We start from the raw sequence: 18,003 nt of genomic DNA, 5'->3' as shown, positions 1-18,003 counted from the left end.
ACATTTAAAAATATATACATATATATACATATATACAATATATACATATAAACATAAGTCAAAATATGCAATTCTGGTTCAGAGCACAGAAACTTAAGTTACACCATAGACTGAAATAAATTTGTTTTTAAAATACGTTAATTACGCAACGTATGTACTTTTGTTGAGATTTTATTTATAGATTTTTTTCTGATTCCAAAAAGAACATATGCTTGTTATAAACAATGGAAATATCATCAAATAAAACATTAAAAGGCTCCGTAATTATTATCCATACCCCTTCTTTTTTTTTTTTTTTTTTTTGGAGACAAGGTCTCGCTCTGTCATCCAGGCTGGGGTGCATAGGGTGGTCTTGGCTTACAACAACCTCTGCCCCCTGGGGCTCAAGTGATCCTCCCACCTCAGCCTCCCGAGTCGCTGGGACCACAGGTGTGCACCACCATCCCCAGCTATTTTTTTGTATTTTTAGTAGAGACAAGGTCTTGCCATGTTGCCCAGACTGGCCTGAAACTCCTGAGCTTAAGCAGTCCGCCTGCATCGGCCTCCCAAAGTGCTGGGATTACAGGCATGAGCCACCGTGCCTGACCATACCCCTTATTATGTTTGTTTATTTATTTATTTATTTATTTTTGAGACAGGATCTCACTCTGCCATCCAGGCTGGAATGCAGTGGCATGATCTTAGCTCATTGCAACCTCAAAACTCCTCAGCTTAAGTGAGCCTCCTGCCTTAACCTCCAGAGTAGCTAGAACAATAGCCATGTGCCACCAAGCCTGGATAATTAAAGACATTTTTTTTTGTAGAGGTGGGATCTCACTATGTTGCCCAGGCTGCTCTTGTATTCCTGGCCTCAAACAATCCTCTCACCTCGGCTTCCCAAAGCCCTGGGATTACAGAGGTGTGATAGAAATTGAGCTTCATAAATTATACAAATAATTTTTGCATGTTGTAAGACATTTGGAAAACACACAAAAAATAAAAAAATTATTCCCCAATGAGAAATAATCACTGGTAACACTTTTGTATATTTCTTAGCATGTTTTTATTTTCGATATATGTATGTAAAATTGGAATCCTCTATTTATATTAGTTTTGCATCCTGCTTTTTAATATTGTGTTGTGAATATTTTACCATGTTTTTCCTTAAATACAGTTTTTAATGGCTGGTGTTCTATTGTTTGTGGATATATTATGAAATACTGAACAATTCCCTTATTAAAGGTTATTTTATATTGCCTATATTGTTTCCTCAATTACATGAACACAGATGACCTTCATTTAATAGAAGGATGATTTTTTTCTTCAAAATTTTTTCTTTCTTTCCATAGGACTCTGCTTGATAGATTTTTTCCTAATGAAATTTATGTATAGTAGTTTTGAAAATTAGATATTTTCTCTCATTATTCATGTAATCCACTAGATCCCAGAATGTAGAAAGGATGTAGTAAAATTTATTAGATCACACATTATTTCAGGGATAATGACAATATTCTGATAAAATATTAGTTGTACTACTGAAAATATTAATACTGCCACTTAAACATGAGCCATAATATTGTGTTATACCCAAAGTACAAAACAAAATGTTGAAACAAAGAATATAAACTAGAACTATAGAATCTAGAAGTAAAACTGTCTCCATATCTTATTTCATGCACTTTTTTTTTCACTGAAGATGCTAGTACTATCCAAACCATAAGAAATTGTCAAATATCTTAGTACTTACAACTTTACAATAAAAGTCATCTTTTTTATTATTTATTTTAAAAAAACCTCTTTAATCATATGCACATAAGGGGAATAAAGGGCAACACCAGGCTAACTGGGGAAGGGAGCAAGATATTCTCCCTTTGTCCCAATGTCTGCTTGGCATAGTTCTGAGATCATACAAGTGGGAGTGGGTTGGGAAACAGAATAAATGAGAGGACAGAAGAGACAAAGGCAAGAGGGGAGAGGCAAGGGCTTGCAGTAGTCTCAATTAGTGGACTGTACGCAGATTCACTTAGGGCAAGGTTCCAGTAATGTTCAGCCCCATGCTTTCTGAAATGCTCACAAGCTATGTTCTCTGTAGGACACTGTTTAAACTTCATCTCTCCAAAGCTCCGGTCTTTGGCTGTACCCTCCCAGAATAGTATACATTTGTTGGTTTTCTTCACAGCTTCCTCATTAGATTCCTCATGATCATCTCCCTTTGTGTTAGATGTCCATTCATCCCACTTTATCCGATGCAGCATTAAGATGCTTACATTTCTTCTGGGCCTTGGGGCCCCCTTCCACTACTACCACGTTGACATCCTTGTGCAGTACCACCACCCCGTCAGGTACAGTTGCCCAGCAGTGGCCTCAATCTTGAACTTCTTGGCTGGGGTGCTCAAATTTCTAACTCCATCTCAATCTTGAACTTCTTGGCTGGGGTGCTCAAATTTCTAACTCCATATACAGATATGTGTACCCCTGTGAAATGTCTTAAGCTTTTAAATTTTCTTGACCTTTCTCTATTCTGCTGTGAGTTTTCAGGCAGAATTGACCTCTTCATGCACTTTCTGTCTTTTTGCCATCTGAGCTCTGACATGGACTTCTACCTTCGTGTAGTCTTGAACAGCTTCTGTTCCTAATACTTGCGTCAAATTAGAATTCTCACTTTGGGTTCTGGAGGAGGCATCAGGCCCAGCCTGACTTTTTCTAGTAGTTCCTTCTGTGCTTCCCTCCTTGTCTGTCTCTGAAGTTTTTTCTGTTCCTTCTTGGTAAGATACACTCCCAGAGTAACTGGTGTGTCATTGTCGACTGGAGGATTGAGCTGGGCTGGATGTTCAACAAGATTTGTGATTCCAAAATAATCTTCTCTCTTGGGATTTTCCTCTGTAAGGTCAAAGCCATTGGGGATTATGTGAGTCCCACCACTCAATTTCAGGGATATCTACTTCCTTTAGCTCCTTCCTAGGAGCAATGAAGGCAAGCCTAGTCAAAGTATGGATGCCTATTTTTTGAGCTGCTTGTGAAATCTCTGCCTGAAGCTTCTCCAGTTGAGCCTTTGTTCTTAATTGCTGAGCAATCTTCTCAAATTTGCCCTTGTCATGGAATTTAAAAGTGCGTTTCTGGCGCTGGGAAGCGACAGTGGAGACTCAGGGTCAAAAAAGATATTGGACTCCATGTCTTCTGATGGTTTTTCTTTTAGCTGTTGCTTGAATGGTTCCCTCTTCACAGCACGAATATTGGCAGGAGTAGGCATGCAGTGTGTCAGCTCAATCTCCTTGCATGTTGCATCTACAGTGCACCCTTGATCATCTAGGATCAGTGGTGTAGGTTTAATTTGGTCTTTTAACTCCACCTTTGGGGGAGCAATGCCCATGGCATGGAGATTAGCCAGGCCCAGCATGTTGGCATTGCTGATGAGTCCTGGCTTCAGTGCCACCCGGGCTTGGATTCGAGCTTGTAGTTCAGCTGCTTTCCTTGCCTTCTCAATGGCATCATTCATGAAAGTGGCAGCCTGGGAGGGCAGAATAGTGTGGCTGATTGGAAGTAGCTCTGGTTGGGAGGAAGAAGGCGTCTTTGGCTGAGGTGTAGGGGGGCTAATAAAGCGTAGCTGTTTTTTCCTCTCCTCCATATGTCATTTTGCTGCGTCCATCATCTGTTTGATCTGGAGCTTAGTCAGCATGCCAGGACTCTCTGATGGAGGCCCAGGGATCACCTCAGGCTCTTCTTCCACCTCCTCAAAACGGGGTATTCGCTGCTTCTTTACTCCTGATGATTCCTTAGAGATCTCAAGAGTCATCACCAAACACCTTCTTTAGCTCTCGTTTTCTGCTTCAGTCACTGCTAGACTTGGAATGCCTAGAGCTTCCGCCTTTCTCCTACAGCCTCAGTTTGTCCACAAATCGGAGAGTAGAATCATCAAGAAAAGGTATCAGATGATCGGCTGCCTTCTTCTTGTCCATGCTCTTCCCCACACAGTTCAATGCTGCTGTGACCACTGTAGGCTCTGAGAAACCCAGCACGCTCTTCACTGTCTTCTCATCCGCCTTGGAGCCTCCCAAAGTGCTGGGATTACAGGCGTGAGCCACTGTGCCCAGCCTGACATCACTGATAAATTAGGAAGAAAAGGTTAAGGAGTGTCTAATTCTAGTTATCAACGACTGTGAAAAGATCAATGGTTTCAGCTCATCCAGCTCCCTCTTAGTGCCATTTTTCAGGAAAAAGAGAACAATAGCTCGAATGGGACTCAATACTACAGCTCACAAACTTCAGCCCCGAGACGGCAGCCGAAAGTTAAACCTGAACCAGAAACCTTCTGACCGCCCTAGGCCTGTCGTCGCTATCGCCACGGCCGCTGCCACACCGCTGTCTCCCAAAATGTGACCAGGGAGGGTCGGGCCGCCAATTCGTGCAGCCGTATTTGCCACTTTCCTGGAGGCAGAGCGCATGCGTCGCAGAACTGAAAAGTTTCCCTGAACAAGTTGCTTGCTTTCTGTTTCCCGGACTAAGCCTATTTCTGCCAAGTTAATGTCTTTAACTTCCTGAAGCGGAAATTGGGTTACTTGTAGTTTTCCTCATATGGCGAATAAGTGTGCAAAAGCAAAATTCTGCTAGAATGAAGAGCGAGGCTTCTGCGTTTGTGTTAAACACAGTCTTTCTGATAGAAAGTAAATCCTTTCACAGTCGTGATAACTAGAATTAGCCATCCTTCCTTAACCTTTTCTCCCTAATTTAACAGTGGTGTCAGGCTGGGCCGGTGGCTCATGCCTGTAATCCCTGCACTTTGGGAGGCCAAGGCGGGTGGATCACTTGAGGTCAGGAGTTCGAGACCAGCCTGGCCAAAGTGGTGAAACCCCGCCTCTACTCTAAAGGTCATTCTTTGATGCTCAGTTTTTCCAGCCACTTATATTTATTGATGTCTTTCCAGATCTATTTTTATTAATAATTATATAACTTGTTAGTATATTTTTGGATGAGATATATGTAATCAATACATACTTTTAAAATATACTATAAAGATAAGGAATGAAAATTCTAAGTCTTTTATTGTAATCTCTTCTTCCTCATGTTAATGTCCCAAGCAGAGCTGAGGAATGACTAGGAAACTGTGCCTCCATTAACCTGATTCCATCTGATTTTTAGCAAATGATCTTTTTTTTTTTTTTTTTTTTTTTTTGAGATATTCTCTCACTTCGTCGCCCAGGGTGGAGTGCAATGGCATGATCGCGGCTCACTGCAACCTCCGCCTACCAGGTTCAAGTGATTCTCCTGTCTCAGCCTCCCGAGTAGCTGGGATTATTATATGTGCACGCCGCCACGCCCGGCTATTGTTTTGTATTTTAGTAGAGATGGAGTTTCACTGTGTTGCCCAGACTGGTCTTGAACTCCTGAGCTCAGGCAATCCACCTGCCGTGGCCTCCCAAAGTGCTGGGAATACAGGCGTGAGCCACCGCGGCCAGCCTCAAATGATCTTATTTGAAGTTAATAGGTGTGAAAATGGTTCAAGACTGGGAGCCAGGTAATGGATTCCAGATTATAGACCTAATGAGATTTATTTCATTTTAATAAGTTGCTCTCAATACAAAATTTGCTTCCACTCATGCTAAGTAAACCAAATATGTGGACTGTCACTCTGTTTGGTGAGGACTGGGTAACCTATAAAACATAAAAATGACTTCTTACAAGGACACAGCAAACCAGTGCCTTCGTGAGAGGTCACTGTGTGTCTTTCTGATGCTGTGTCACTTGGTCACTATTAATCTAGTGCTTTTGTCCATTTCCCCCAGTATGGTGCATATTCAGGAATGTTATTTGTAAGGATCTCATAAAGGGTCTCCTCACTTAGCTCTCCTATCAAATGAAAGGGATTCCTGTATGTTCTTAGGGTAACATTTGGCAAATGTCAAGCAATGAAAGCTTTGATCAATTTTATCTACAGAACCAAGAGCTAAGGAGTCTCTTGGGATCATCAAAGGATTTGTGCCAGTGAAAGTTTGGCAAAAGGTCAGCAAGTTCTACACATTTATGACTAACCATTTTTATTGGTAATAGCAAAATATCCTCCTTAAGGAATAAGTATCAGGTGCTTTAATTACTTCTGAACAGCAGATGTTTTTCATGCTTTATTTGTCAATTTTAACTTTTGCTCTTATTCAAAATATTGAATTTAAAGTTGACAGTTTTCACAGATCCAGATGTCATATTCATATTTCTGAAAGCTTACTGGTAAAATAACTAAAAATTAACTAATTGTCATTCTCTTATTAATATAAATATGTACCCAGTGATTTGGACACCAGTATCAGTCTGTCCCTGTATTTTGGTTTGAGACAAACAGGATTTCCATTTAGGTCAATTTTCCACAGCTTCATCAACTTGTTCAGTAAAAACTCCAAATCCTATAATTAGAGAAGAAAAAGCAAAGCACAAGCATTTCATATTTACCAATACTTCTAGCATGTCGGTTATTGTTTTTAAAGGTAATTACTGCTTTCATGGAATTCTAGCTCAGAGCCAGGTACTTAGAAGGTGCATAATAACACCTTCTAAATAAATTTTGTGCATAATAATACCTTCTAAAATAAATTTTGAATAAAACAATCTATACTGATAATAGAAGGCACTGAAGATAAGGCAAAAAAATGAGGTGTTAAGTTGAGGGCCACACAACTGTTCTCTGTCATACGCCCTTAAATGGCCCCCACTGCAGCTCAGAAAAAACTTTTTCCTGCGGAAGATGCCCTATTCTTAGTGTAGCTCATAGAAGTTTACAGATTAGGCAATTAAGGGGTAGTGAGTAAGCAGTCCCTTGCGATTGTAAGCAATGTGTGTTGTTGCTTTTTATTTTACAAATAATTCATATTAATTTTTTAAGTGTTAAAAAACAAAAACAAAAACAAACACCTACCAAAAGGAAAAATGGAAGAAAGGGGGAAAAATCATTTGTATGCTTATCATGCAAAGATCATTTTTAATATGTTGTTATGTATCCGTCTAATCTTTTTTGAGCATAGGGACTTTTGGGAGGGTACATATTTTTAATTGTCATAATTGTACTGTGAGTACAATTTTGTTTTACATTATATCATAAATGTTTACATGTTTTTATAGTTTATAAGAAGAAAATCAGCTAACTGATATTTCAAGGAATAATAAAGTTATTCTGTGGTCTACAACCCAAATAAATGTGAGGAAAACAGATTAACGGAACTTAAGAACTAACTGTCTCAGTTTGCTTTTTTCACAGCCTCTTTGTCCCTATATGAGTTTCTTTTCCCATCCAATGTCACTCTTTCCCCAGTACCTTGTCTGTCATTTCTTGCTTTCTCCCCTTCCCCCCTTTCTAAAAAGTGTATTTTATCTTAACTACTATTTAATGAAAATGAAGTACACTTTGAGTATTTCTTATATGTGGCCAAAGTTCTGTTCTTTATCTTTAATATCAGATGCATTTAATCTGTTATGAATTACTCAACAAAAGTAGTGCACTTAGGTTGTTTCCATAGCTTGGCTATTGTGAATATTACTGCAAAGAACATGGGAGTGCACATGTTGCTTTTAAAATAGTAATTTCACTTCCTTTGGATATATACCCTAAATTTAGTCTGCGCTAGACTTTAAGGGATTCCAATAAATAATTTATGTGAAAATATAAGACTTTTTTTTTTTTAAATAAGGCAATCCTAAACTTCCTGGCACTGCTGCTTACTGTGTGACCTTAGGCAAATCTATGTCTTCATCTATAACTTGAGGTTAATTAAGATTAGTTGCCATGGCATATAAAGTGCCTGGAACAAAGAAAGTAATAAATGTGTTAGTTTTCTGCCTGTTTGCCTGCCCTGCTACCTCTTAACTAATTCCCTTTCTCTCAAGTTTTGTCAACAGAGAGTGAAAACATTTTAAGTAAGGAAGAAGAAACTTCTTGACCTATTGACAAATAAGTAGTTGGCTTTTTATAAGAAAGTTATCTTCATAAATTATAACTTCAGCCTTCAGTTCTGGGCTCTGGAATATGCCTTCTCCAGCAGCATTTGTTTGGCAGTGTTTAATACAGCCATAACTACCTTATTTTACGTGAGAGTTACATTGTATTTCTCTTACTCTAGAAACCTGTAAGGAAGGGATTATACATCACATTTTTTACAGTGTTGAATGTGATGCCCATCATCTAAAAGTTAATAAGAACACTTACAGAACTTCAAATTGATATAGATAAAAGAGTGCTTAGAGTTTTGTTAATTGTTCTTTACTTGATAAATGACCCTCGACATACTCCCTCCAGTGTATGTTTATTTAAGACTAAACTAATCCTTTGCTGAAATACGATTACCCTTCGGATACGCTCTGGTTGTTCATTGCCTTCCTGTCTTTGCCTTCCTGTCTTTAATAAAAAGCTTTCACTTTCCTCTCTTCAATAAGTTACTAAAGGAAGCAGACACTTTTCTGGACAGTCTCTGTTTGATAAATGATCATGTCATGCTATCACTTAGAGGAGTGCTGCAAAATACTGAGGAGCAAATTATATTTCCCCTGCAGGGTTGATGCCTAAGCTCCTGTATAGGCGTCTGCAGCACAGCAATGCTCTCTCTACCATTAATGATGACCGCTGATGAACCTGTATTTGACCAGCATACTCCAATCTTTATTGGCAATGTCTGGAACAACCATCCTTACTAAATCTAAAGACAGCCATTTGTCATCCCTCTGACTGCCTGTCATCATCTGCCTGGGAAAATCTATAATTTTTGGCTTGTTCCTGACTCAACTGTGGAATGAATAAATTTATCTTTGGGTCACTCTGCTTGTCAGGATCAATAATGAGCAGAGGTTGAATAAATTAGAAACTGAGAAAACATGACAGGCCGTAGAAGTTTGTTCATTTGTGTCTTATAAATCAGATATTTAGTTCATATAAGAGGCAAATATGTCAAGTTTTTTATTTCCCTCATTCTGAAGATGCTATACCTCATGATAAATGGTCATCAGAAAACCAATGAAGTAAATCACTAATATATCTGACTTTGAGATGAACTTTTCAGATCATTGTATTCATTTAGCAAACTTTACAGACTTCAAAACTTAGGTAAATATTAAACTATTTTTGTTCTTCAAATTGTATACATTTTTCAGCCATGATATTCCTTTGAGTTAATAGTGTCAGCAAGCTATATAATGCTGGCCCTAGTGAAGTTCATGGCTCAGCTTAGCCTCATCAGATTACTTGTACAAATGCAAAAGTTTTGTTGTAAATTGTTGTTAAAGTATTTAATAATTTTTATACATTGATGAATATCTGTTTAAAGGAGGTACAGGAAAAACATGCAAAGACATGTTAACCAAAAGTAAATGTCACTTAACTAGAGCCCTGTAAGTTAAAGGAGTTTCTAAACTATGAAATATTGTTTGGCCTAAAACCTCTCTTTTGCCTTCTCTCCAGTGGTTGACCTTGCCACCAGTTTTACTTAGGAGAAGTGGGTCATCCATCCACCAAGTTTTCTCAGTTATCTGCCTTTGATTTCACACTTCCTCTTCCATTCTTCTTTTCCATTTTTCTCAACAAAGGAAGAGTCACACCTCTTTCCCCAGGTTAAGTAGGTCTTTTGATCCCAGCCTTTTCTTCCTGGGTTCTCCTCTCTCTTCCATTTCCATTTCTAGTATCTCCCTCTTATCTGGATTTTATTTTGTCTCTTACCTACCATTGCCAAACTTCTTGAAGACTGATCTGGACTAATGCTTCTCAAACTTTCGTATGCTTAAGAATCCTGAGTAATCTTATTTAAATGCAGGTTCTGATTTGTTAGGTCTGAGACAGAAGCTGAGATTCTGCATTTCTGCTGCTGCTGCTGCTGCTGGTCTAGGTCACCACTTGGAGTTGGCCTAGTCTACTGCATGCCTATAGTGTGGAGACCAGCTGGTTGCTTCTTCAACCACTGGGCACTCATGCAATCTGGTGCCACTGAAAAGGCATTGCTAACCGTATCACTGATCCACACATTGCCAATCACATACTTTCTCAGTCTCAATTCTTTGGAATATCGCACCCTGTTCATCACTCCCTTCATGGCTTTGTGATTCTACATTCTTGCAGGCTCCATGGATCCTTCATGAATCTCTGACCCCACAAGTAACAAACCCCTGACTACAGAAATCTCTAATGTATGAATAGGCTGTTTCATACATTGGGGAAAACTCTATTAAAGTTTCCACCATCTCTCACTTCCTAACTAACCTGGCCTCTTCCAGTCTGTTCTTCACATTGTAGCCATGTGGATCATTTCAAACCACTAATCTCAGCTATATACTGAGAACTGAACATCTAACTAATAAAACATCTAACTAATAGAAGCAACTAACTAATAAAACATCTAACTAACAGAACATCTAACTGGTAAAAGCAATGCTATAAGAACATCTATGCAGGGACAGTCTTCGCCATAATGCATCAGGACGTTACCAGAGAGTGAGAGCTCCCACTGGGGAGCAGGAGCATATGTCCCTGCTGGGAGAACCTTGGGGACCAATTCACTTGATTCCTTTTCTATAATCTATGTTTATTCCTTTCAAACAGTGTTTGTTTCCCTTCCCTGGATCACAACAGAATGTAAAATCATAGCTAGAAAAAAGTTTGCCTCCTGTAACCCATTGCCTTCTCTATTTATACTTAGACCCTTTATAGAAAAAGAATGGCTACATTGATGATAATAGTCAAACTTCTGTTACCCTAAGGAAATAAAGGTCATCTATTCAAAAGAGGAAGAACCAAATTATTTGGGAGGCCAAGCTGAGCATTTCTTTGTACTCTCTGCCCACCTGACTATAGGCAATCTTGTGAATGATGGTAGTTTCAGTGACCACTTAAACAATACACTGAAGATTCACATTTATCTATCCTCTGAGCTCTGGCCTCATATGTCCAATTATGTACTTGACATTTTCTCTGGAACATTTCAAAGGCACTTCAAACCCTACATTACCAAAACTCATGATCTCTCAAACTTGACTCTTGACTTCTTTATTTCTCATTGTGCAAGGCAAGAAGCCCAGGAATCACTCTTGACCTCTCCTCCTCCCATGCTCCCTATATCCAACTCACAACCAAGTCTTATCCATTTTACTTCCTGAACAGCTCTCCAATCTGTCCATTCCATTTCCATCCCTACCCTATTAAAGTTTCCATCATCTCTCACTTTGTAACTAGCCTGGCCTCTTCCAGGCTGTTCTTCACACTGTAGCCATGCAGATCTTTTCAAACTGCTAATCTTCAGTTACTTCACTCCTGGCTTAAACACCTCCAGTGGCTCCTCACTGTTCTTAGGATAAAGACAAAACTCTCTTTCATGACCTATGTGGCCCATCTACCCACTGGCGTCTGTACTATGTTCTACCTTCACTATCTCAGCTTCTTATCCCTCATAGTTGCCATGCTCCAACCTGCCCTAGGACCTTGACACATGCTGTTTTCTTTGCCTGATAAGTGCTTCTTTTCTGTCAGAGCTCAGCTGTCCCTTCCTTAGAGAAGCCTTTAGTGACCTCTCTAACTAGGACAGATCCCTCTCTTATAATAGGCTCTCAGAGCCACATACTTCATTTTTGTGGTACTTGTGCAATTTTATATTTGTTTTGGGATGATTATGTGCTTAATGTTTCTCTTCCCCTGAATGTTGAGAATTCCTCAAAGCCAGGGATCGTATCTGTTTTCTGCTCACTCTTGTGTCCCCCATTGTCTAGCAAGTACTGCCACATAGTAGGAGTAGGTGTTTTCAATGAATGTATAAGAGATGAATGAATAAATGAACGAATGAATGAACGAGAGAGAGGCAGGTGACCTAAGGCTAGAAGCAGGACAGGAATTATAGGGAGAAATAAGATGGAACCATTTTTGAAGAAGTTGCTAATTCGAGGTGCTGCAGACATGGAAAGAGAGAGAAAAGAAAGACTATCTTCTCTTTTCTTCTATTTCCTCCTCTGTCCCTTCTCTCCACTTCTATATCCTCCTGTCTAGAAGTCCCTGCCCTGGACCAGTTTTGGATTAAGGAATAGCAGAGACAAAGGCAGAGTTAGAGGATCTTGGTGGTAAGGAGTCCTTGACAGTCGTGGGTCTAAAGATGTGAGGAGAGGCAAGGGAATGAAATCTCAAGCAGCAGGAGGGACAAAAGTTGCTTGGCTACCCAGCTTCTTACAGGTCTATATCCTGTACCTCAGCCTCTAATGCAGTCACTCCCTTGTGGCTCTAGGACCCTCAGTAAGCTAGGGCATGGCATGTTTCAGAGTGCCTATATTTCTCAGAGACCCAGTTCTCTCTTTTCTTTCCACAGAGCTCAAGAATTTCAGTCCCTTGGTAGCACTTTTCCTTGCTACATGTGTTCCTTAAATATCTTCCTTTCTCAAACAAGAATCTTGGTTGAAAGATTCAAAGTTGTTTAACCATCCTAAGGGATCATTATTTTTTCATATTCTCTTAAAGCAGTCACTTAAAAAATGTGTCTTCTATGCCAAAAATATAAATTCAGTTTGATGGAACAGGACTACAAGAAGACAATTTGTAAATACACACAAATTACTAACATGTTTTAGTTTATAATACTTCACAAAAATCTATCTGCAATATTAATTAACAGGACTTTCATAGTATGGAGTAATCTATTACAATATTTATAATAATACAATGAGTGTGACTAAGGTTCCTTTTAAAAACACATTTGAATATTAATTTTAAATTTTGAATTTTTACTTTTGGAGATAATGGTAAATTATCAGCAAAAGTAATAACTTTAAAACGATAATTTCCTGTGTAAGAACTACACTAGTTATTTCCTGTATTTTCTGTAGGTACACTTAAGGAACCTAAGTCCATATACAAGCAGCTGCTCTAAGTGCTGAAAACCTTGGGTAATTACAGTGGTTTTGTTAGGATTCTTTAATGATGTCCACTTCTTTTTTCCCATGGCACAAAGCTGTCTGTTGCTGACGACTCAGGATGGATGTCAGTGACCTTATGTATGGCATGAGAGATTTTTTTCCTGTAGCACAGGATTTGATGTCAGTAGCTTTTGGACAATGTCAGTGAACAAAAAGAAGGAAAAAAATTAAAGCCAAATATAGAGATGCTGACCCCAGGAATACATAACAGAAAAACAAGTTAATATTCTAATGCTAGGCTTCAACATGCCCTTTGATTAAGCCTTCAGAATATTATTTAAAATGAACCACAAAAAGCACATTTCAAACATATCCCGGGCAATGTCTATATTCAGAATGCCAAGAAGCTATGTCCAGGCATTTTTAATTGTTTGTGTCTTCATGGTGGAAGTAAAAGAACTTAAGATTTTATTCTTACTCTTTGGATATCTTCACTCTATGCGGGGGGAAAGCAACTTTTGGTATATATCAACAGCTGGAACTCAGTGAATGTTTTGCATTCCTTCTCCAGAATATTTTTTTGTGCCCTTCTTCATTCATTCTATAAACATATAGTAAGTGCTTGCTATGTGCCAAGCACTGGGCTGGGCTCTGGGTAACCCTGAAGTAAATAAATCAAAATTCCTTGCATTCAAAGCTACTCAGTCTAATGAAGGATATGGTGATACACAATAACAAGGTTATATTAATCAAGTTTCTTCACCAACCATTCTCTATTTAAATTACGTTAAAAATTAAAGTGAGATAATCAACACAGTTAAAATATCAAATAAGATCATAGGGTTTATAACAAAACTTAAAGAGTATGTGAGGGCTTATAACAAAACCATTTTCAACTTCTTCAGCTATTTCTACACACATTTATGTCCACATTTCTAAATAACAATGGCTATTTTTGATTTTTAAATCTTAGATATTTATCTACTAAATTTCTACTAAGAAAGATGATGATTTAATTCTCATAAGTACTGCCTCCAACCTCTACTACACTTCCCTTCTCCCACTATGTCAGTAGAGTTATACTAACATTGTTAATTAATTTTCACTGAGTGTATTATTATTATTATTATTATTATTTGAGACAGAGTCTCATTCTGTCACCCAGGCTGGAGTGCAGTGTATGATCATGGCTCACTGCAGCTTTAACCTTCCAGGCTCAAGCGATCCTCCCACTGAAGCCTCCCGAATAGCTGGGACTCAGGCATGCGCCACCACGCCTGTCTAATGTTTCTGTACTTTTGTAGAGATAGGGTTTCACCATCTTTCCCAGGCTGGTCTAGAACTCGTGAGTTCAATCAATCCTCCTGCCTTGGCCTCCCAAAGTGCTGGGATTACAGATGTGAGCCACTGCACCTGGCCAATTTTCAGTGACTATATTATTAAGCTCAATTAAGTCTTGTTCATAGCTAAACTACATAGTACACTAGGATTGCTTCTTATTTTCCACAGAGTTAAAAATTGCCTAATTTCTTAGTTTTCTATGTACTTACCACAATTCAGTCTGTTGCAACATGGGCTGGGTGCCTTCTAGCCTACCGTACAGCTGCTGTCCTAAGACTTACCTTCACTTCTGTGAATTTCCTTAGCTTTTTTACTGTTTCCTAGATACCATGTCTTCCCTTTTCCTAGTTTACTCTCCTGTTTAGGTGAAATACTCAATTTTTATGGGTCGTGCTTTTTGTGTTCTTTTAAAGAAATTTTTATTTTTTTCTAGAAGTTTTATATTTTAGCAGTTAAATTTGGATATGATCCATTTTGAGTAAATTTTTGTGCATGGGGTAAAGAGTAAAGGTTCACTTTTTCTATTTGGATATCCAGTTGTTCCACCATTTGTTGAAAACATTATCCCTTCTTCCATTGAAATATTGGGATTTTTGGCTGGGCGCGGTGGCTTACACCTGTATTTCTAGCACTTTGGGAGGCTGAGGCAGGTGGATCACTGGAGGTCAGGAGATCAGGAAGAGCCTGGCCAACATGCTGAAACCCTGTCTCTACCAAAAATATAAAAAATTGGCTGGGCGTGGTGGCACGTGCCTGTAATCCCAGTTACTTGGGAAGCTGAGGCAGAAGAATTGCTTGAACCCAGGAGGCGGAGGTTGCAGTGAGCTGAGATTGTGCCACTGCACTCCAGCGTGGGCAACAGAGCGAGACTCTTAAAAATCAATTGACCCTATGTGTGAGTTTATTTATAAACTATTCTGTTTCCTTAATCTTCATGGCTACCCTATGTCAATGCCACATTGTCTTGATTATCGTAACTTTAAAGTTGTGAAATCAGGTAGGGTAAGTTCTCCAAATGTATTTTATTTTATTTATTTTATTTTTGAGAAAGGATCTCACTTTGACACCCACGCTGGAGTGCAGTGCCGTGATCATGTCTCACTGCTGTCTCAATCTCCTGGGCTTATGAGATCCTCTCACCTCAGCCTCCTGAGTAGCTGGGACCACAGGCATGTGCCACCACACCCAGCTAATTAAAAAACAAATTTTTTTTGTAGAGATGGAGTGCCAAACTCCTGGGCTCAAGTGATTCTCTAGCCTCAGCCTCCCAAAGAGCTAGGATTACAGATGTGAGCCACTGTGCTGTGCTTTTTTTTTTTTTTTTAGAAACACGGTCTCACTCTCTTGTCCAGGCTGAAGTGCAGTGGCACAATCATGGTCCACTGTAGCCACGACCTCCAGGGCTCATGCAATCCTCCCACCTCAGCCTTTTGGGTAGCTGGTACTATAGGCCACCATTTCCAGTTAATTTTTTTTAAAAAAAACATCTTTTAGGCCGGGCACGGTGGCTCATGCCTGTAATCCCAGCACTTTGGGAGGCCGAGACGGGCGGATCATGAGGTCAGGAGATCAGACCATCCTGGCTAACACGGTGAAACCCTGTCTCTACTAAAAATACAAAAAAATTAGCCAGGCATAGTGGCGGGCGCCTGTAGTCCCAGCTACTCGGGAGGCTGAGGCAGGAGAATGGCGTGAACCCGGGAGGCAAAGCTTGCAGTGAGCCGAGATCGGGCCACCGCACTCCAGCCTGGGCGACAGAGCAAGACTCCGTCTCAAAAAAAAAAAAAAAAAAAGAAAAAAACATCTTTTAGAGAAGGGGTCTTGCTGTCCTGGGCTCAAGCAATCCTCCTGCCTCATCCTCCCAAGGTACTGGGATTATAAGCATGAGTTACCATGCCCATGATGGTTTTACCAATTGGTTCTTTTTACCAATGTTGCTTTGGTATTCTAGGTCCCTTTCTTATAAATTTTAGGATTGATTTGTCAATTTCCAAGAGAAAAGAATCTGAGATATTGATTGGGATTATGTTGAATGTATAGATCAATTGAGAAGGAATTAGCACTTTAAGAATACAGATCTTCTACCATGCAAGTGTAGGGCCAGGCAGTATATGAGAAATCTCTGTACTTTTAATTTTGCTATGAATCTAAAATTAATCTAAATCATAAAGTCTATTAAAATAAAAAAATCAAAACCAGAAAAAAAGTCTATTAAAACAAAAAATCAAAACTAGAATACAATCTGCTAATACATGAAAATGGTATCTCTCTTCATTTATGTAGATCTTCTTTAATTTCTTCCAATATTTTGTGTTTTTATTGTACAGCTCTTGCACATAGTTTAAAAAATGTATCCCTAAGTATTTTATGTATCTTGATGAAGTTATAAATGCCAATTTAAAAAATTTCATTTCTAATTGTTCACTGCTAGTCAATGGAAATACAGTTACGTTTTGCATATTGACCTTGCCATTAAGCATATGGATTTGCTAAATACACTCCATAAGTTCTAATAGCTTTTTGCGGATTTCTAATCATTTTATATGTACCCAATCACGTAGTCTGCAAATAAAGAACATTTTGTTTCTTCCTTTTCAAGCAATGTCATTGTTTCATTTTTTTGGCCTTATTGCACTAGCTAAGACAGGTGCAACTCTAAGGTTGAGTAATGTGGTATAGCAAATATCCTTCCTTTATTCTTAATCTTAGGGAAAGCATTCAATCTTTCATCATTAAGTATCTTGTTATGTAGATTTTATATAGATGCCTATTATCAGGTTAAGTTCCTTTCTATTTACAGTTTGCTGATAATTTTAAAAATCATACATGGTGCTGAATATAATGCATTTTGTGCATCTATTGAGATGATCATATAATACTCCTTTATTCTGTTTGGTGAATTATATTGATTTATGTCTGAATGCCAAAACAATCTTGCATTCCTGAGATAAGCCTCATCTGGTCTTTGCGTGTTATCTATTTATATATTGCTGGACTTGATTTGCTAATATTTTAGTAGGGATTTTTGCTTCTCTGTTCCTAGGGTATATTGCTCTGCAGTGTTCTTGTAATATTGCTGATTTGATAACATGAGTTGGGAAGTAGTCCCTGCTTCTCTGTTTTCTTTCTTTTTTTCTTTGTGAGACAGGGTCTCACTTTGTTCCCCCAGCCAGGTGGAGAGCAGTGGCATGATCTCAGCTCACTGCAGCCTCGACTTCCCGGGTTCATGTGATCCTCCCACCTCAGCCTCCTGAGTAGCTGGGACTACAGATGATCACCACCATGGCTGGCTAATTTTTTTTTTTTTTCTTTGAGATGGAGTCTCACTCTGTTGCCTAGGTTGGAATGCAGTGGCATGATCTCAGCTCATTGCAACCTCTGCCTCTTGGGTTCAAGAGATTCTCCTGCCTCAGCCTCCCAAGTAGCTGGGATGACAGGCATATGTCACCACACCGAGCTAATTTTTGCATTTTCAGTAGACACGGGGTTTCACCATGTTGGTCAGGCTGGCCTTGAACTCCTGACCTCAGGTGATCCTCCTGCCTTGGCCTCCCAAAGTGTTGGGATTACAGGCATGAGCCCTGGCTAATTTTTGTATTTTTTGTAGAGATGGGGTCTCACCACGTTGCCCAGGCTGGGTTTGGAACTCCTGAGCTCAAGAGATCTGCTCACCTTGGCCTCCTGAAGTGCTAGGATTACAGGTGTGAGCCACTGCACCTGGCCTTGCTTTTCTGTTTTCTGAAAGAGTTTGTGTAAGATTGGTATCATTTCTTTCCTAATTTTGTGATAAAGTGCACCAGTGAGGTAATCTGGTCTTGGAGTTCTCTTTGT

General features: G+C 39.2%; 1 protein-coding gene, 1 long non-coding RNA gene and 1 pseudogene across 5 annotated transcripts in view; 1 reads left to right on the top strand and 2 right to left on the bottom strand.

Moving 5' to 3' along the window:
* Positions 1–18,003, top strand: part of LOC105482172 (uncharacterized) — a 76,443-nt gene that overhangs the window by 18,751 nt on the left and 39,689 nt on the right. The gene's annotated exons all lie outside the window — the stretch shown is intronic.
* LOC105482171 (protein phosphatase 1 regulatory subunit 42) overlaps positions 1–18,003 on the bottom strand; it is a 67,120-nt gene that overhangs the window by 17,919 nt on the left and 31,198 nt on the right. For all 4 annotated transcript variants that reach the window (XM_011742154.3, XM_011742155.3, XM_011742153.3 and 1 more), the window contains one exon: positions 6,254–6,371. In XM_011742154.3, the coding sequence (XP_011740456.2) occupies positions 6,254–6,371 (118 nt within the window). The remainder of the gene's footprint in view (positions 1–6,253; positions 6,372–18,003) is intronic.
* On the bottom strand, positions 47–4,760 carry LOC105482170 (U4/U6 small nuclear ribonucleoprotein Prp3 pseudogene; annotated as a pseudogene).

The sequence above is a fragment of the Macaca nemestrina genome, chromosome 8, assembly GCF_043159975.1.
Source record: "Macaca nemestrina isolate mMacNem1 chromosome 8, mMacNem.hap1, whole genome shotgun sequence".
Classification (NCBI taxonomy): Eukaryota; Metazoa; Chordata; class Mammalia; order Primates; family Cercopithecidae; genus Macaca; species Macaca nemestrina.
This window is presented reverse-complemented; position numbering and strand designations above follow the sequence as displayed.